Source organism: Antechinus flavipes, chromosome 2 (assembly GCF_016432865.1).
Source record: "Antechinus flavipes isolate AdamAnt ecotype Samford, QLD, Australia chromosome 2, AdamAnt_v2, whole genome shotgun sequence".
Lineage (NCBI taxonomy): Eukaryota > Metazoa > Chordata > Mammalia > Dasyuromorphia > Dasyuridae > Antechinus > Antechinus flavipes.
The window spans coordinates 121,809,442-121,830,919 of NC_067399.1; the positions used below are offsets into that span (position 1 = coordinate 121,809,442).

Sequence of the window (21,478 nt, forward strand, 5' to 3'; positions counted from 1 at the left end):
GTCAAGGAATTAGAGGTCATAGTGTAGATGAAGAACAGGGTTAAAGGAAGTTGGAGGGGAGAGGTAAACACCAAAAGCTTATTATCAGATAAGGGAATTTCATAATTCTTAAACAGAGAAGTGATATTCTTGCCTTCCCTTTAATTTCTTTCCATTGGTCTTGTTCTACATTCTGCAGCTATGCTCAATGCATATGTTATCTTAACTTCTATATAACAACCTTTCAGATATTTAAAGACAGAAAATGCTTTGAAATTTTCCTAGAGCACTTTATTTTGATCTCTCCTTTACCTCCTACCTTGCATTATTAAATAAATCTGTAGATAGAACATATATTTTTCTCTATTTATCATTCCCTACCCCAATCCGAATAGAGTATTATACTCTATGAAGGTAGACATTGTAGATTTGTCTTTGAATCCCTAATAACTTAGTATGATGTCTATTGTGTAGAAACTGAAACATTTACTTAATTGAATTAATTAAATGACGTTGGCCAAGGTGAAGCCTGGTATTACATTGTTATAGGATGGTTGTGAGGAACTTCGACCAAGGCCTGTCCATTTTATCTCTACATTTCTAAACTATTTTCCCTTCTCTCCTCTGACACTGACACCATTCTAATTCAGGTTCTTGTAAATTGTAAATACTACATTAAATCCCAAAATGACAGGATTTCAGAATTTGAAAGGACCTTTTATAGGCCCTTTGCTTCAACCTCTACTGGAGCAAAAATCTCCCCTACAAAGAAATAACCAACTAGTATTGAGCTTTTACTTGAAGTGTGTGTGTGTGTGTGTGTGTGTGTGTGTGTGTGTGTGTGTGTGTGTGTACTATTCCTTCTGAGTCAACCTATTTTATTTTTGTACATAGCTAATTGTCATGAAGCTTTTTCTTTACTCAAAATATTAGATTGAAAATTGATTTCATCAATGTGGCATTCCCTCCAAAGATATAGATGCTTCTTTGTCTATGCCTCTTTAACCTGTGTTTTTCCTTTCCATTCCTTCTCAGAGAATCACCTCAAATTATAAATCTAATGTGTTGGAAACCTTTTTTGCCCTTTTGGAACAATAAATAGACTATCTTGAGTTTTCTGTTCTTGTTGCCACATAACCACTTATTTCATTTTTTTGGTAGAACATTGTTTTGATGAAAATCATAGGTTGAACAGTAATAGCAAGTATTGCCACCACTCAGCGTGCAGAGATGAGTATACACAACAATAGTACAGTAAAAAAACACAAAAGCTCAAGGCAACGCACGCCTTCAGGGTTGTATTCTGGTGTTCTTGGTGTCTTTTTTGTTCTGTATTCTTGTCATGTACTCTCTGGTCATGATTTTTGTTGGACAACTTGTTTAGCCAAACTCTTTGGGTCTATTCTCTCTTGGGTATACCATCTCTTTCTGGGCTAGTTGGCACTACTAAAACATGCTTTTGTTAAGAGAAGTTGAGAGGAGAATAATCTCTTCCTCCTTAATCACTACACTCTGGAGGAAGCAAAAGGTTTGGGGTTTTGTTTGTTTATTTTGCTGGCAATTGGGATTAAGTGCCTTGCCCAGGGTCACCGTAGCTAGTAAGTGTTAAGTGCCTGAGGCCAAATTTGAACTCAGATTCTCCAGAATATGTAGACTGGATTGGGATGAAATAAAATACTGAGGTATAGTAGCCAGGGGAGGCGAGTGAGAAGGCTGTCCCAGTAAGTCCATAAAAGAGGTTGAAAGAGTACAGTGGTAGTGGGAAATTAAATTAGGCAATGAGAGACAGAGACACAGAGAGAAAAAGATAGACAGTGACAGACACACACCAAGAGAGAGAGAGACAGAGGGGAGGGAGAGAGATGGAGACAGGGAGGAAAGAGGGAAAGAGAGAGACAGAGTCAGGGAGGGGAGGGAGAGAGAGAAAGAGAGAGACGGGGGAGAGAGAGAGAGAGAGAGAGAAAAAGACAGACGGGGGAGGGAGGAAGGGAGAAGGGGGGGGGAGGGAGAAGAAGGGGAAGGGAGGGGAGGGATTGAGATATCAGAGATTGGATCAATAGGTGTTGATGGGTTCACAAGGAGACCCTGAAGATAGATCATAAGTGGATTTAAAATCTTCCACAGAGTCCTACTATGATTTTTGATGTTAATTCAATGCCTAGGAAGTTGGGAAAAACAAGATTTTAGGCAGAATAGCATTTCCCTTTCCAAACTGAATATTGCTGTGTTCATGTAGTTTTATTACAGGGTTAATTTTAATATTAGTCTACATCAAATGTAATTATCAATATGAGATTATGACAAAGTATAATACATGTTTGTTCATTATTTGCTATTTTGAATTATCTATGCCATATTTCCCATAGAGTTTTTCCATTACATTTCCAAATATTAGATACTCTTCTAAGTACATAAATATGCAATTTTTATTTTCTGAACTACTGAACTTTATATTTCTGAATATTTCTGCATATTTGACTTCTTTTCTTCCTCTTCTAGGTCCTAAGAAGTAGTGCTAATGGAACGGGATGCTTCTCTGAGGACTTAGTGATTCAGACTTTGGAAGAGCTGCTGTTTGAATCTATCATACTCCTTATATAGTTACCCTACAGCTCTATCTTCTGGAACCAAGCTGCTCTGCAAACATTTATTTTTCTTAATAATGGGTATTGGCAAAAACACCACATCAAAGTCAGTAGAAACTGGAAGCTCTACTGAGGGCAAATATGAAGATGAAACAAAGCATCCTGCTTTCTTCACTCTTCCGGTAACAGTACTAGTTTCAGTATTTAATCAATATAATATCTCGAATAATTGCATTTTCATCTAAGGATAAGTCATTGAAAGAAGAGAGTGCTGTTTTTGATTATGACAATTGCTTTGGTATTGGTGGTTAATTTTGGACTTTTCCTTTTTAGCCCTGTTTTACTTATAAAATGTGTTTATTGGGAATTTTACCTACAAAAATGCTTTTTGGGAATTAAATTCCGGAAGGAGGCATTATTAATGTATTATCATTAAAAACTTAGAGGTAGTTAGGTTACAGTGTGGAAAAATTGAGGCTTAAATTTATCAGTAAAAATGTTGATAGGATATTACTCAACTTTTGTACTTGAACTACAAGTAAGGAAATGAATGGATATCATTGTTCAGAATACAAATGTTCATAATTAAAGGTGAAATAATTTTATCTGAATAAGTGATATCAACCAGATATGATAGATTACCTTGATGTATTATACATAATACCAACATTATTTTCAAGATGCAGGATAATCTGGGTGGTTTAAAATTACCTTTAAGTGGTTATGTTCTTAAAATCGCTTTAGTGGTTTGCCTTAAGATTTCTCTGGTATTGCCTTTTATACCAGTGAAGATTTTCCTGTGCAAGATTGTCAGTCATTATTATATCTGATGTGGTTAATATCAAGCATAACAACACTTTAGAGTGCCTTATAAAATAATGTGGCATTAGCTTTAGTAATATGGTCATAGCTCTGTATTTAAAAATGCTTGGAAATAACCTTTAGTACTTGAACTTGTTTTTGTATTTTTGCTTTTCCTTTACCTTATTATACCTTTAATTACTAATTGATTTAAAATGTGATCTTGTTATTTTCTCCAGAAGTTGGCTAGGAAGTAAAAATACTCATGAAGAATCTAATAATACTATATTAAGAGGAGATGTGAGCACAATTGTTGGAGGGAATACCCACATTGATGAAATCATGGATCCTATTAATATTTTAACCATACAATGTCATACTCAGACTTAATGTAGAACTTGAGAACTGGTGGGATGGGGGGGAGTGGAATATAAGAAGGAAACAACAGTTCTGCAATTACATTAAAGTTATAAAATAGAGAGCAGAAATATCACTAAAGACCAATGAATTGTCACCCTCAAAGCCTTTTTAGTGAAAACATGATAAAAAATGAAATGGAATTAGAATGAAGCATATATTTTCGGTCTGAAGATAAGAATGTCCACAATAGAATGGAAACTATCAACAAGAATTTAAGTACCTGTTGTGTGACAGGCAGTATGCAGGGGTATTGGGGATATAAAGACAAAACTGAAATAGTTCCTGCCCTAAAGAAGGCTTATGTTTTAGTGAAAGAACACAACTGTAAATATATAGCTATATGTAAAATAAATGCAGTTGATTTTTGAAGGGTTGAGAGAAGCATTAGTAGCTGGAACAAGGGAGAATCATGAAAATCCTTGTGTAGATGTTGATGTTTGATTTGAGATTTGAAGGAAGTAAGACATAAAGAGGCAGAGATGAAAACATCATGTTACAGCCTTGATGGATGGATGATAGCCTGTGTTCTGTATCTTTGTGACTAGCCTTTAAGTATCTGAAGGATTGTCTTGTAGAAAAGGAATTAAACATTCAGCTCCAACCCAGAAGACAGAACCAGGAGCAATTGAAGTTCCAGAGAGACAGATTTGAGCTCAAGATTAGATTAAACTTCATAACAATTAGCACTATTCAAGGGTAGGATAAATTGCTTGGGGAGATAGTGAATTCTTCATCATTGAAAATTTTCAGATGGGAGCTTGATGCCTTTCTTTCTCTCACCTCCTTCCTCTTAGAATCCTTAAGCTTCTGCTTCCTAAAGGGAGCTTTTCTTGATTCCTCTAGTTTTAAATGTTCTCCTTCTCACATTATGTATATACCTATCTGCGTAAATATTGTGTTTCTCTGGTAGAATACAGTAACCTTGAGAAAAAAGATTACTTCATATTTTTGTTCTTTATCTATAGCATCTTAAAGAGTGCCTGGATCCTTAGTATCCTGATACCAGGTCCTCTCTTTGAAAATGAAAACACCACCTCACCTTAATCACGGAGTGGGTGCAGTCTCAGTCAAACTGAGACCTGTTGAAGTCCTTAATTTGAAAAGGCCAGGGTCTACCATTGCATCCAGGGCCATCAGATCTAGATCTGGCTACTAGGCCCAGATGGCTCTGGAGGGGAAAATGAGGCAGGTGACCTTGCCCAGCTCTCCCCACATAATTCACTTGCATGTCATGTTATCATCTCCCTGATACCATCATCCTTTTCAAGAAGGAATAACAATAACAATAGTAAGTGCTTAGTAGGTTAAAAATTAAAAAGAGTTTTGGCTGCAAACACTGAGAAGTTAAATGACTTGTTCAGAGTAACATGGGTAGTCAGTGTTAGAACTGGTATATTCAGGAACTGAGCTGGAGGAAGAACAAAGGAATAAGCATGTTTCACCATCCCACTTCTTCAAGTGGAACTTTTCAGGATGAACTCACAGGTCCTTTGAAATAAGCAGTAGTTATTTTCTGTAATTTCTTATAGTCAAAAGTTGTGTCTTCTAGAAATACATGGGGGTTGAATCTAGTGTTCATTGTCTAGTAACTCTCTAAGTTAGAATATAATGAGAGGAAAGCAAGTAGTCTTTGAAAAAGCATTGTTATATATAATTGTAGAAATTAGAATCCATGGTCATAATAGCAGAATAGGGAAAATAGAATCTTTAACCTTCAGGTAAATCATGTTAAAATAAACCTGTCATCTATTTTTGAAGGAAGTAAATGGTAGATTTTGGAATTCATGTGACTGAAAGATAGCAATAAATTAGAACAAATAACATAGTAGAAATTGTTGAAGAGCTATAATGCTTTCAGTAAAGTACCGCCAGGAAAAGATAACCTGTAAACTGTGCAGTTCCAGTGTATGGATTAGTATCTTATTGACTGTTTGAACCTGTTGGGCCTCCAAAAGAAACCAAGTTAATATCCTGAACTAAATGAATACTGGCATAGGCACAGATATGTAATACAATCCACTGTTTGTTTGAGCAAGGTCAGTATTTTATTGAACTCCAGGTTTGAGGAAATATTTTTAAATTGCTTAAGCTTTTACTTCCCCCACCTTTAAAAACCGTTTGTCTAGGATTATTTATACCTTTGCTTTGGAGGAAAACAGCTTATTTAATGGAGAAGAGAGAGAGAGAGAGAGAGTGTGAGTGTGTGTGTGTGTGTGTGTGTGTGTGTGTGAGAGAGAGAGAGAGAGAGAGAGAGAGAGAGAGAGAGAGAGAGAGAAAATATGTGTATGTATGGGGGGGGTATGTACCATATGCTTAGAGTGGTATAAAAAGTGAATTTGGGAGGGTTTAGCCTAATCAAATGAAAAATGAAAACAGTGAAAAGGATGGTTTACAGAAGAAAATATATCTAGTGGTATTAAGTAAAATTCATATTTGTATAATAGCACTATGGATTTTATAAATCATATTATTCATAATAATTTTTTGAGATGACAGTTGGAAACAATATTATATTCATTGTATTAAAAGGTGTCCATTCACAGCTAATGAGTGATATAGCTAGTACTTAAAATTAGTTCTAACTTCTGATCTACTGGTAACTCTTTCTGTTAGGCAGTGCCACTAATTTTAATATCATTGAACTTATTAGTTTGAGGTTTTCTTAATATATTTTATATCTTTGTTAAGAATTCTGCAGTATTACTTTGTTTTCTTTCTCCTTTTTTTTTTCTTTTTGATCTGATTTTTCTTGTGCAGCATGATATTTGTGGAAATATGTTTAGAGGAATTGCACACGTCTAACTTTGATCATTTGCCAATTAGTGGAGGGGGAGAGGGAAAGGAGGAAAAAAAATTAAAAGACAGGGTTTTGTAGGGGTAAATGTTGAAAATAATCCATGTATATATTTTAAAAACAAGAAGTTACAATTTAAAAAAAGAATTCCACAGTACTAAAGATGTTGAATTGAAAAACATAAGAATCTTTCCTTAAAGATAAAGCCATAGTTGTAAGTAATCCTTTTTTAAAATTCCATCCTCCAAAAGTCTCATTTAATGAACCTGAAAATTTCACATTTTAATGCGGCTGGGGGTTTTCAAGCTGGGCGATATGAGGCATCTAGACCATTTGCTTTGGCATCTTTGAGCATGGAAATAATTTCCAAATCTCATCTTTTGATAAAGAGTGGTTCCATGTTCAGGCATAATAATTAACTTTGTTGAAAGTAGTAAAAGAAGCTAAATATTTTCTTTATTAGTTGCCAGTTTATTGTAACTTCAGATGAAAGAATTTGACTGCTCAGATTTTTTTCCTCTGTATTTAGGGAGAAAATTATAAAATTTTGACCTTTGTTTATTGTTCTTATTTTGAAACCATAAGTTTTCTAAAATCTTATATAGACCATAACTGGTAGAAATTTGGAGTTCGTCAAAGAACACTTGGTTTAATTTCCTCTCCCTTCTTCATTTATATTTGGACTTTTCCTTTTGTTGTAAACTGATGCTTAAAACTGAAGGTGATTGTATAATCTAGAAAACAAATGAAATAGATTTGAATATGAGGAAAGAATTTGGTGTTTTTTAGGAGTGAAAATAATGTTCTAATTTTTAAATTCTAAAACAGGAATACTAAGATAGCAGCAGCTAGGTTTGAAATAGTTATTTGATTAGGTGATTGCAATGGGAGAATCAAGACTAAGAAAGAAATGAAGAAATATCTGCTATATAGAAAGACTAATTATAAGCACGATAAAGAGACTTAAAAGAAAATAGTAAAACCCAATATTCCAGATTTGGGAGGAGCCACATAATTAACTGTGGGAAAGAAAGTCTAATTGTAGGTGGGACTTCGGATTGTAGAACTTTAAAAGAGAGAGGTTTAGGAGGAGCTCAGAGTACTTATTGAAAGAGCACAGTGATTCGGCCCTCAGGAAACTAGGCTAAGGATTACAAGAAGTAGAACCCTGAGGACTGATGGAGAAATGGAAAGGGAGTGAGGTAAGTAGTGGGAAGATCATAGTGGATAATAATGACAAATATCAAAACCTAAAAGGGTATAGAATATAGGAAAGGATATGTATGGTTTTTTTTTTTAATTTCAGAGAAATGACAGGATTTGTGATAAATCACTTAACAATTTTTTTCCTTTTGAATTATAGAGGAAAGAAGTTAAATCATGGATTGGTAAAAAACAAAAACAAAAACAAAAACAAAAAAAACCAGTCTCCTTTTTAAAGGAAATACGAAATGCTGAATTCTTTGTATGATTAAATGCTCTGCCTTAGATCATCAACCAAAGCCCTTAATGCATTAAAAAATTCCAAAATATTTTCCTCTTAAAATTCATTCCTGATTTTATAATTTCTGCATAACAGTAGATTAATAATTTTGACTATATATTATATAAGAATAGTGTATTTATCAGTATTGAATTTTGCATTCATCCAAAAGCTTTTATTAAGGACCAGCTAAGTAGCTTTGTTCTAAGTTCTGGAGCTGAAAAAGAAAAGGAAACCTCTCTTCTCAGCCCTCTTATAGTTAGAGGAAAACATTGTCTATGTGTACATATATGTGTACTGTGTGTGACTGTGTACATACAGGGAAAACAGATTAGCTAGAGAAACCTGGGAAGTGTTATGGAGAAGGTGGTGCTTGAGCTAATCTTTGGAGAAAGCTAGGAATTTTGAGATGAGCATGCTATAAGTATCAGGGCAGGAGTAAGAATGTTGTGCACAATTAAAAAAAAAAAAAAACAGGAGAAAAGTGAGCTTGGCTACACCATAGAGTTCTGTAAAAGTAGTAATGTGAAACAAGACCAGAACACCGGGCAGGAAGCAGATTCTGAAAGGCTTTCTTGCCAGAACAGTTAGTATTTGTAGGGGAGTGATACTGTCAGACCTGTATGCTTTGGGAATATCACTTTGACAGCTCTGTGGAGAATGAATTAGAAGGATAACAAGCATATTAGTTCTGAAGGTGGTAAACTTGAATCTAAAAAGTACCTGAAGGATGCTGGATATAAAACACTTAGACTAATGCTTTTCACAGAGTACAGGTGCTATATAAATCCTAGTAACTATTATTATTAGTAAGAATTGGCTTCCCATTGTTTTACATAATAGTTCAGTGCCCTTTATGTTACCCAAAATAATAAGTTTAATTTGTTGATGTTTTTAAACAAAGAATTTTACTTGTAGTGTTGTTTAAGGAAAGTTAGCATCTTTTAGTTTCACATTTGAATATACACTGTACCTGGCATATAATGGCTGTTTAATGAATGTTTTTTAAATATTTCCACATTACATATCTTGAAATAGATCACCTGAATTTCTTGTAAAAGAATATTTGAAGAATAAGAAATATTGGGGGAGATTTACAACATTCACAATGACTATAACAATATACTTGGAAAAAAGAACAAATGAATAGAATATTATGTAATTATTAATGTAACATACTTGCTTCTCTTCATTTTAAGATAGAAATAGACCATTGCATATATTGTCAAACTTGGTCTTTTCTTTTCTTTTTTTTTTTTTTAACTCTTTGGTAGAAAGGGAAGGCTTATTGAAGGTAGTACAGACACACACACACACACACGCACGCACACACTCAAATTATAATGATTTAAAACAAAACAAATTAAAACATTCTCCCCACTTTTCTTTGTACTATCATCTCTATTATCTCATCCCACTCCTTCAGTTACTTGTTCAGAAAGCATTTACTAAGTACTCATTTTTTATTTTTAAGCACTCATTTTCAATAAGTGATACTAGATGCTAGGTGCTAACAAGGCAATAATGAAACTTTTCCCTTCAGGAACATAGCTTCTACTGGGAGAAGCAATATATATACCCACTTAAGTTAAACAAAATACACATAAAGTAGCTGGGAGTACATTTTACTAAATCAAGTGTAGTTTATTAGGGAGGGCATTTAAGGAGAGCTCTAAAGGGAGCTAAGGGCAATGAAGGTGAGGGAATGTAAGTACATTATGTTCCAGGCAAAGAAGACAACCTGTGTAAAGGAATGGAAAAAGGGGATGCTCCTTATGCATGAGGAGCAGCAAGCAGGCCTACTAGGTTGTGTTAGAATGCTTAGGGAAGATCACTCTATGAAGATAAATGGGAGTCAAATTGCCAAGGAGGCTTTAAAAGCCAGGAGATATGACACATGAGATCAGGCATATGCTTTGGAAATATTACAATACATTATTGTCTTGGTAGCACCTAGCATGAAGTTGAGAATAGATTGAATTGTTGAGGTCAAATATAGGAAGGCTATAATCTAGTCAAGAGATAATGAGAACCTCAAGTAGAGTGATGCTTGTGAGATTACTAAGACAAGTCAGATGTAATAGAGGTAGAATCCAGAAGACTTGGCAACTGATTAGATGAGAGGGGTCCTAGATGATTCTGTGGTTATGAACTTGAGTAATTAGAAGGATGGTGATATCCTTGACAGATACATGAATATTAGGAAATTGGGAGTGGTGAGGAGAATGAGTTCTGTTTTGAGTCCGTTGAAATGTTTAATATACATATCCAGTTGGAAATTTAAGACTGGAACTCAGGATGAGAGGTTTATAAATGTGAACTTGGAAGTCATTTGCATAGAAATGATAATTAAATTAATGATAGCCATTGAATTTATCAAGAAAAAAGTGTGTGTGTGCAGAGAGAAAAAAAAATTAGAATCCAGAATGAAAACTTGTTTCTCTGACTTCAAGGTTGCAGGGCAGAGTGGGGAGCAAGACAGTCTAGTAGGAGAGCTAGGAGAGAGCAATGCCATAAAAACTTCACTTTTCTCTTTAATTTTGTCATTGAATCTCTATTCTAGAACTCTTCACCTTCTGACATTCATGAAACTTTGGGTCTATCCAGAAGAATTGTCGGGTCCCACTCCAGTGGAGGTTTCTCCTTTTATCCCTTCTAACTCACTGGGCCATGAAGGCAGAATTGGCCACCTCATGATTCCTCACTGTTATTTTCATTCTTTCTCTCTTGCCATCTCTGTCTGTGTACTCTTTCTTATTTTGAAGTTAATATGATCTTCTTTATGGATATGTAAAAAAAAAAAATCCTTCCCTTTGTATATCTTATTTCTAGAGAAACTGATGTGTCAGTTTTTCCCTGAACTCATATTACATTCCTCTATGTTTGTGCAGGCTGATCGCCCAGGCTCAAATGTATTTCTTCCTTACCTCAATCCTCAAAATCCTAAGCTTCCTTAAAATGTCAATTTTGATATCAAAACTTGCCATCAGACTCTGTGGCTCTTCCTTCCAAGTTATTAATGTCCTTTCCCCTCAAATTACTATGTATGCTTGTTAGTCATCTCCCTCTTTCTCAAACAAATGTAAGCTTCTTTGGGACAGGGACTACTGAATTTTCTTTTCCTCTAAAAAGTATCTTGAAATTGATGCTGTTTATTGATTTCTAGCTTTTTCCAAAAAACCATGAATTGACTGAAACTGCTCTTTCTAAAACTACTAGTAATTCCTTAATTTTCAAATCAGGTGACATTTTCCTCAGTTCTCTTCCTTAAGCTCTGCAACACTGGCAGTTGTTGACTATCCTTTCTTTTTTGGATTCCTCTTTTGGATCTCCAAATCCAGTTTGACCATGTTAACCCCTATTCAATAAATTCCTGCAGTTTCCTATTGCCTTTAGGATCAAATATAAATTTAGGATCAAATCAAAAATAAATTAGGGATTAAAAATTCTTTACATACTGGCTCTATCCTTCATCACCTTACTCACTTTAGTGAGGATCACAAAACCTTAGCCTCTTTGAGAATCTGGTTCCCTGAAAGATGTATCTCTGAGTGCAAGCTTTTCCTGTTTTCTGATCCCCCAATGTATCAATACTTTCCTTTGTGAGGTTAATTTGTATTTGTTTTATGTGTATTTTGTGTGTTTATGTTTATGTGTATCCTGGGTCCATGCTAGAATGTCACTTCCTGGAGCCAGGAATTGTTTTTGCTTTTCTTCAGTGTCCCCAACACTTAGTCTAGATCTTTGCACATAGTAATCACTTAAAGGTTTGTTGATTAATTGTGTTGAGTGCCCTTCCAGCTGTTAATCTTTGATAAAGATTTTGGAAAAAGTTGGGAGTACATTAAAGAGATGGGTAGAACTATATAATGGACAGAACACAGAACTGGATTCAGGAGACCTGAATTCTGTGCTTGCTTTGGTGTCTAATTGGCTGTGTATCCTTGGTATCGAGTCTTTTTCATTTCTCTATGTGTACCTGACAGGGGTGTTATAAAGCCTGGCTTCTTAAACTGTAGTTGAAGACCCCATATAGGGTCATAATAGTTGAATGTGGAGGCTGCAAAACAGATAAATACATGTATCCATACACACATACACATACACATGGGATCATGTAAATTTCTCATACAAAGGGGTCATGAATGGAAAAAATTTTAAATTCAGGAAGTATTAACAAAAATGTGACTTATTATCTCTTAATATCAGGTTGTAATTTCTTAATTTTTTCAAATATTTTCATTTCATTTATTCTGAATTTATTCTGAAAAGATAAATAAAGGTCTTCCAGATGAAACCTTCCAGATTTCATCATGATTTGTTGAAAGGTGCCTAGTTACTTAGTGGTAGAACATTTTAAAAATAGGTTGTAAATTTGGTTTCTTTACAGTGTGAAATTATTTGCTTCTAAGATTTTATATTTGCTTCCTCTTCTAAGAGTGTTCACTGTACATTCAAAATTGATAGGAGCCACAAAAAAATTGCATTATAGTTTTCTAGAATGACAGTTGATAGGCATTTATTGAATATCTCATTATGTATCTTAACAAGGTCAAAAAATGTATTTTCTTTCATTGTACCTCTTGTCAATGGGAGGTAGTTTTTGTTTGTCCTTGGCCAAGAACTCTAAGAGTCTTCCCAATGCAAGTTGATTCTCTTGTTAAGGTAAAAATAGGTTATCTTTTGCCTTAATTTTTTTTAATAATAATAATAACATCTTCAAATATTTTTGTAGCAATATAAAGAATAAATAAAAATAACAACAATTTATACAACAGAAACAAGCAAATCTGGAAAATTCTGATCAACTCAATGACTAATCATGATTGGAGAAGAATGAGAATTAAGCATGTTATTCACTTCCTGACAGAAGTGCTTGACTTAGGGTACAGATTGAAAGCAGAAAATTTAATTTTAAATAATGATAAAAAGATATAAGCTAACATAGGACACAAAGCTTAAAGAGACTAAAAATATTTCTTTCCTGCCACATAGAGAGCACTTTTCTTTTAATTAGACTGGTATGCTTATCAATATGGGACTCTCCCTAGGAGGAACACCCTCAACAACAAAAATCAAAACCTCTGCAATTTATAGCTTTCAAGAGTACTCTGGGATCTACCTACCAAAGGAAAGTCAGGAATTATATGAGCAAAATTACAAAAAAGTTTTCACACAAATAAAGTCAGACTTAAATAACTGGAAAAATATTAAGTGCTCTTGGATAGGCCGAGCGAATATAATAAAGATGACAATACTCCCTAAACTAATCTATTTATTTAGTGCTATACCAATCAGACTTCCAAGAAAATATTTTAATGATTTAGAAAAAAATAACAACAAAATTCATATGGAACAATAAAAAGTCGAGAATATCAAGGGAATTAATGAAAAAAAATCAAATGAAGGTGGTCTAGCTGTACCTGATCTAAAATTATATTATAAAGCAGCAGTCACCAAAACCATTTGGTATTGGCTTAGAAATAGATTAGTTGATCAGTGGAAAAGGTTAGGTTCACAAGACAGAATAGTCAACTATAGCAATCTAGTGTTTGACAAACCCAAAGATTCTAAATTTTGGGATAAGATTTCATTATTTGATAAAAACTGCTGGGATAACTGGAAATTAGTATGGCAGAAATTAGGCAAGGACCCACACTTAACACCACATACCAAGATAAGATCAAAATGGGTCCATGACCTAGGCATAAAGAACGAGATTATAAATAAATTAGAGGAACATAGGATAGTTTATCTCTCAGACTTGTGGAGGAGAAAGAAATTTGTGACCAAAGATGAACTAGAGACCATTACCAATCACAAAATAGAAAATTTTGATTATATCAAATTAAAAAGCCTTTGTACAAACAGAACGAATGCAAACAAGATTAGTAGGGAAGCAACAAACTGGGAAAACATCTTTACAATTAAAGGTTCTGATAAAGGCCTCATTTCCAAAATATATAGAGAACTGACTCAAATTTATAAAAAATCAAGCCATTCTCCAATTGATAAATGGTCAAAGGATATGAACAGACAATTTTCAGATGAAGAAATTGAAACTATTACCACTCACATGAAAGAGTGTTCCAAATCACTATTGATCAGAGAAATGCAAATTAAGACAACTCTGAGATATCACTACACACCTGTCAGATTGGCTAAGATGACAGGAAAAAATAATGATGAATGTTGGAGGGGATGCGGGAAAACGGGGACACTGATGCATTGTTGGTGGAATTGTGAACGAATCCAGCCATTCTGGAGAGCAATTTGGAATTATGCCCAAAAAGTTATCAAACTGTGCATACCCTTTGATCCAGCAGTGTTTCTATTGGGCTTATACCCCAAAGAGATACTAAAAAAGGGAAAGGGACCGGTATGTGCCAAAATGTTTGTAGCAGCCCTGTTTGTAGTGGCTAGAAACTGGAAAATGAATGGATGCCCATCAATTGGAGAATGGCTGGGTAAATTGTGGTATATGAATGTTATGGAATATTATTGCTCTGTAAGGAATGACCAGCAGGATGAATACAGAGAGGCTTGGAGAGACCTACATGGACTGATGCTAAGTGAGATGAGCAGAACCAGGAGATCATTATACACTTCGACAACGATATTGTATGAGGATGTATTCTGATGGAAGTGGATTTCTCTGACAAAGAGACTTAACTGAGTTTCAATGGATAAATGATGGACAGAAACAGCTACACCCAAAGAAGGAATACTGGGAAATGAATGTGAACTATTTGATTTTTGATTTTCTTCCCGAGTTATTTTTACCTTCTGAATTCAACTCTCCCTGTGCAGTGGGAGAACTGTTCGGTTCTGCAAATATGTATTGTATCTAGGATATACTGCTACATATTTAACATATATAGGACTGCTTGCCATCTTGGGGGGGGGGGAAGGAGGGAGGGGAAAAAACGAAACATAAGTGATTGCAAGGGATAATGCTGTGTAAAAATTATCCTGGCATGGATTCTGTCAATACAAAGTTATTATTTTAAAAAAAAAAAAAATTTTAAAAAGAGTACTCTGGGAAACTGAAAGGTTTGTTCATGGTCATACAACTAGTGAGGATCCCAGATCTTCCTCACTCTGAGGCCATCTCTGTGTCACAATTTTTTATAGACTGCATAATAAAAGAAGGAATTAGAAACGAAAGTTTGAAATACAAGGCAGTATCTTGAAGCTGCTCCTTAATTCTTTTTTTTTTTTTTTTAATAACTTTTTATTGATAGAACCCATGCCAGGGTAATTTTTTACAGCATTATCCCTTGCACTCACTTCTGTTCCGATTTTTCCCCTCCCTCTCTCCACCCCCTCCCCCAGATGGCAAGCAGTCCTATATATGTTGAATAGGTTACAGTATATCTTAGATACAATATACGTGTGCAGAACCGGACAGTTCTCTTGTTGTACAGGGAGAATTGGATTCAGAAAGTATAAATAACCCAGGAAGAAAAACAAAAATGCAAGCAGTTTATATTCATTTCCCAGTGTTCTTTCTTTGGGTGTAGCTGCTTCTGTCCATCCTTGATCAATTGAAACTGAATTGAAACTGAATTAGCTCTCTTTATCGAAGAGATCCACTTCTGTGGTGATTTTCTTCTTTTAGAATAATAGAATAGTTCTCTCTGGGGGAGAGGGTAGGTTGCTCGGGGAAGGTTTTTCTTGGAGGCAGCTTTAGTTTCAGTTAAGAGTAAGTAATCACCCAAATCGCAGCCAGGTGATAAAAGTTCAGATCTTTTATTGTCTCTAATATAGCCCCGTTAGCTTAGAGACCTATCTCTCTCTGTTTGGTTTCCAAGAGCTCCCTCCGAATGTCTCCAAATCCAAAGGTTTTGTCCTTCAGCCTCTGCCTCTGCTTTCTTCAGCCTCCAGTCAGCACAAAGATTGAATGGATCTCTTGTCTCCTTCACTTGGGGCTCGGCTAGCTTTCTGGCGAGTCTTTCAGACCAGCTTGGTCTCAGTGGGGGAAGTGTAGGAGTCCAGCCACCACAGTGGTGTGAGATGAAGATGAATCTGGTTGTGCCTCTGAGAGAGCATTCTCAATCTTCAGTTCAGCTCCAATTCCTGGCTTCTTCTGACTTGACACTCTTCTCTTCATGTAATTTGGCTGAATTCTGTCCAAGAGCCTCTGTCTGTTTCTTTTATACTAGAGAGAGGAATTGTAGGATATGAGAGAGAGGGATTATGGGTTTTCTCCCATAATGCTCTCTGGCCCTAAGAGCTTCAAGGGAGGTGTGAATTCGTATATCTCATACTAAACCCTGAAATTTCCCAAACGTGTGAACTCCAATGAGTAAAGGTGTGAACACAAGCATTGTATCAATTAGTTCTACTTAGTACCTTGTTTCAGGTTCTGGACCAAAACATCTTCTTGTAAGATCAGATCAATAATCTATCAACTCTAATGAGTTAGCAGTTTGTAAAGATTCCAACACACTTCCATCAGAATACATCCTTATACAGTATTGTTGTTGAGGTATATAATGATCTCCTGGTTCTGCTCATTTCACTTAGCATCAGTTCATGTAAGTCTCTCCAAGCCTCTCTGTATTCATCCTGCTGGTCATTTCTTACAGAACAATAATATTCCATAACGTGCTCTTATCTAGCATTTAATCACTGGGGGGGGGGGGGGTGTTTGCCAGAAGAGCTGAGGTCTGCAAAGGCCTTAGCTCCCAAAGGCTGAGGTCTCTCACTGTACTTGGGCCTTCCCAGGGGATTCTGACCAAGCATAGCCCAGCCTCAATAAAATTGAGTTCACAGAAACAATAAGAAGTTTTTGTTTATTGAGGAAAATAGAACAAAAGCCACATTTTTTGTAGCCTTTCAGAGTTTGCAAGACATCTTACTCCTTAGGGCCCTGTCAGGAACACAGGGAAAGATAGAATTCCCATTTTATAGCAGAGGAAAATGAGATTAGAAGCCTGTTATTTCACTTTCATTGAGTGGTCTGTAATCATGGAGATAGTTGTTTATTTCAAGTTTTATGTTTTATCAATTACATAGTAGTGCTTGGTAAAGGCTCGGGAGGAGAAGGGGCCAGGTGGAATTTGGGGTCAGGAAGCCCTGACTCCAATGTGTCCTCCAATGCTGTGACCTTGAACCAATCATTTTAACTCATTGCTTCATTATCCTTTGTAAAATATACATTAAATTATGTGTATTTGTTTAAAATATATATAACAGAACAGACTTCCCAGGGTTTTTGTGAGGATCAAGTAAAATCCTGTTTATAAAGAACTTTGTTTACCCTAAAATACTATATAAATCCTAGTTCTTATTATTATAATACTCATCTATTAGTTGTTACTTAAGAGAGCATTTTTAGTTTGGGTGATCCTGAGCAAATCACTTAACCCCAGTTGCCTCAGCAAAAAAAAAAAAAAAAAAAAAAAAAGTGCCTTTAGAGATGGGATGGTGAGAAGAGAGGAGGATCTAGAGTTGTGATTTAATTATTATAGGAACCCCTAAAGTGGTACTTCTTTAACTGCTAATTGGCAGCCTTGGAATACTGAAAACTTAATTGATTTACTTGATATTTTTATAAACTGTGTTCAGTTACTATTTATCAGCAGTTTCTTTTCTTATAAAATTACTTACATAGATTACTGGGTGCTCCAGGGATTTAAAGTTTTAAAACCATAAATCTTATTTTAATAGGTCATCTTAATGAAACCCAGTGATATTATTGTATTCTCATGGGGAAAACCCCCCACAAATAAAACCAACTTAATATATGATATCTATTGTCCAAAAAATCATACACCTTATTGAGTATCTAATAAATATTGATTGGTAGTAAAATTAGGCATAGTAGCAAGCTGTTTGAATCCTTGAGTACTTTAGTGAAGGAAAAATGAAATGGAAGATGAGATGAAAGTACATCTTATCCCACTTGACCATCTTTACCCTCCCAAATTGTAATACTTTGGTAATGCTACATAAGAACAAATTCTCATTGAAGAAGTAAAATGGCAATGGAAGTTTTTTTATTATCTAAAGTAATACCATAAATAATATAAAGGCCACAGACTTTAATATTTAGACAAAATTTCCCACCCTCAATAGTATTTTATCTTCCTAAATACATTTTAAAGATAATTTTCAGCATTCGTTTTTGTAAGATTTTGTGTTGCACATTTTTTCTCCTTCCCTCCCTTAATTCCCCCCTCCCCAAGATAGCAAGTAATCTGATGATATAGGTCACACATGTACAATTTTTTAAAACATATTTTCATATTTGTCATGTTGTATGAGAAAAGTTTGGCCAAAAGGAAAATAGTCAGGAAAAAGAAAAAGAAAAAAAAAGGATGAAAATACTATGCTTTGATCCACATTCAGAGTCCATGGTACTTTCTCTGGATTCTGTTGGCATTTTCCATCCCAAAAGACTAACTTTCTAAGAAAATTTGTTAATGTTGAAATAATATTTTTAAATTAACCTTTTAAATTAGTATTGCCCAGCAGTTTTAATGGCACTTCCTCCAAAACCTTATAGATTTTAAAACTTTTCCCCAGTGAATTGACTTTTAAATTAAATTATAATGTTTTAAGAAGTTTTTTTTTTAACTATTTGAAAAATATTATTAAAGTTGATGGATTTTTATAAGGTTAACATACTTCATTGCTCACCCCACTTCCTTTCTATTATAGGATAGGTAGATGAAAATGAAAGAGGCCCACTGGGAGCCCACTTGAGCTCCTCTCCCCTACCCTGAGGACCACTCTACCACAAGGGTTCTCTTCTTTTAAGAAGTGCCTCTGCCTTCATAATTCTTAACATGCTTTCTCCTCTGCTAGTCCTATTTGTCAAAGCAAGTGCCTTATCCTCTTTTGCCTAACCTTGATCTTTACATCTTTTTAAAATAATTCCTTCTTTCCCCCATTGCAAGTCCCTATAAAAGATGAATCTGGGGAAATGGGAGAAGAAACTCTAGCTGCTGGCATGTATAATTCACTCACTTCCTAAGTTGGGGATTGCTTATTTTAGTAGTATTTGTCCATTTCCTTGGGTGTATGACAAGTGAAGGAGCAGTCTGAATTGCTGGTCAGTTCCAACAATTCCTAATTGGCACTAAATTTATAAAATTCATATTTTACATTTTGTGCAGCATCATAAGGTTAATCACAAAAAAATGAAGACTAGCTTAAGCCAATAATGGGATTTAAAATTGAATCTGTTTTAGCCCTGTGGGTCGGTTAGTGGGTTTTATTTTTATTTTAGTTTTAGAAGAGTACTGCTCATGCCTCTTACCTTTTTAATAGGTCACGTACTGTTCATAGTATGACTTGGAATAGAATCTCAATAATAAAACTGGCGTCAAGTTAATTAGCAAATTTAGTGTAGTAAGCAGTAATGTTCTTTTGGCTAATGAATGTTGATACAGAACTGAGATGCTTAGCAGGGAACACATATTCTGTGAATGTTTTGTTTTGTGGGTGAACAGTTGTTAAGAGCCAAATGTGCTTTTGTAAGAACCCATGAGAGGATTTAAAATTTTACTTTTGGCTAAAATGATAGAATATTTATTTTACTGTTAAATATATTTTTAAAAATGTATGTTTGGAGTAAGAAATTACAGTGGTGGTTTGGTTACTTTTTCACAATGCATTTTTAGACTAAATTAGCTGTTATTTTAAGATCTTTGACAAACTTTAAAACCTGCCCTAGCCTTTTGGTTTTAATAGGATTTGCTTAAAAGCTTTACATTGATTTACTTACAGAAAGCATAGTAAGTTGAAATAACAATTTAATGCAATATTTCTCTTTAGGTGGTGATAAATGGAGGTGCCACAACAAGTGGTGAACAGGACAATGAGGATACTGAGCTAATGGCAATCTATACTACAGAAAATGGCATAGCTGAAAAGGTATTGTTTTTCTCTTGTACATCAAACCTTTCTTCCTCTATAGCAAAGCAGATGTCTTGAATTTGAGTGATAATTATTTTTTCATCCTTTTTCTTTGTCTCTTCCTTTTCACCTCTCTGAATAAACATATACATACATTTTACGTTTTTATGTATTTCAAATCTGACCAGAAATAGAATAAAAAATGCCAAGTCATTTTTCTCTGGAGATGGTGGCTCTTAACTGTGTTTAACTTTTGCTAGCTGATCTCCTTGTAGAAGAATATCATGTATATCCAAATTCTTCTTTTGAAAAGGAGCAGAAGACTTGAGTCAGAAAGACCTGAGTTTAAATCCTCATTGATGTGTAAACATAGGGCAGGTCATTTAAATTAACATCTCATTTTCCTCAAATGTAAAATAGATGCCTATTATAGTGATGCCTATATTACTTCACATGGTTAGTGTTAAGCAAATAAATTAATGCATGGAAATCATTTTGCAACCCTTAAAGCTATTAGTAAGGAAATAGTTCAAAAGGGTACTGATGCTGCCCTTGCTTATATTTAAATTTTTGCTAAGGATTTTCATTTTTACTCAGGGTTTACAATAAAATTCATAGTATAAAATTAAACTTTTTGTTTGTTTGTTTTTGCTGAGGCTATGGGGTTAAGTGACTTGCCCAGGGTCACACAGCTAGGAAGTGTTAAGTGTCGAGACCAGATTTGAATTCAGGTCCTGCTAACTTCAGGGCTGGTGCTCTATCCATTTTACCACCTACCTGCCCCTGAAATTAAACTTTTTTTTTTTTTTTAAACAAAAACAGTTCATTAACATTATCTTATACAAACATATATTGAATATACATCTAAAATTATTTTTGCTACTCTTTAGAGACTCCTTGCTTGTTCATTTGTATGTGGATAAATAGACATATTTATATATACATTGAGTTTAGAAGCACACGGCAGAGTAATTGAGGATGCCGTTTTGGAGTTTGAATCCTCATATTCCACTTACTATCTCTGAGAGCATCATCATATGTAAAATGAAAATCATAATAATTGTATGAATTCCATGATTGGGCTGGGAAGTAGATACTCTGCAAACTTTGAAAAGCTATGCAAATAAAAATGTGTCACAGCTAAATTTGTATTCTCTTCTCCTTTTGTTGTCTTATTTGTTTTATTTTACAACATCCTATGTCTGAATGTCAGGGTAGTTCTACTTGATACATTGATGAAACCATAGTCTTATCTTTGTGGATACTCCATCCACTCAGGCAATTTGGAAAATGATTTATTCCTTATTGTCCAATGTGGTTCATGTCCATGTTTTTCCTTTTTGTTTTTATTTTTATTTTTTTCAAAATGGTTCTCTATTTTGCTCAGGCAGTGGCTAATCATTGGTCCAATCCCAAAGCAGTTTTGACTTGTTTTGTTTCTTTTCTGAGCCAATTTGGTCCTACATAGGTAACCTGATACCTCTTCCCCCTTGTTTATCTGGGCTCATTGTATTGATGTCAAACTTAGTATAAGTATAATAAAAGCTG

At 34.7% G+C, this 21,478-nt stretch overlaps 1 protein-coding gene across 2 annotated transcripts in view; it reads left to right on the plus strand.

The window, feature by feature from the left end:
• SLC23A2 (solute carrier family 23 member 2) overlaps positions 1 to 21,478 on the plus strand; it is a 108,546-nt gene that overhangs the window by 49,271 nt on the left and 37,797 nt on the right. For both annotated transcript variants that reach the window (XM_051975458.1, XM_051975457.1), the window contains 2 exons: positions 2,479 to 2,746; positions 19,850 to 19,948. In XM_051975458.1, coding sequence (XP_051831418.1) covers positions 2,642 to 2,746; positions 19,850 to 19,948 — 204 coding nt within the window. In that variant the 5' untranslated portion in view covers positions 2,479 to 2,641. The remainder of the gene's footprint in view (positions 1 to 2,478; positions 2,747 to 19,849; positions 19,949 to 21,478) is intronic.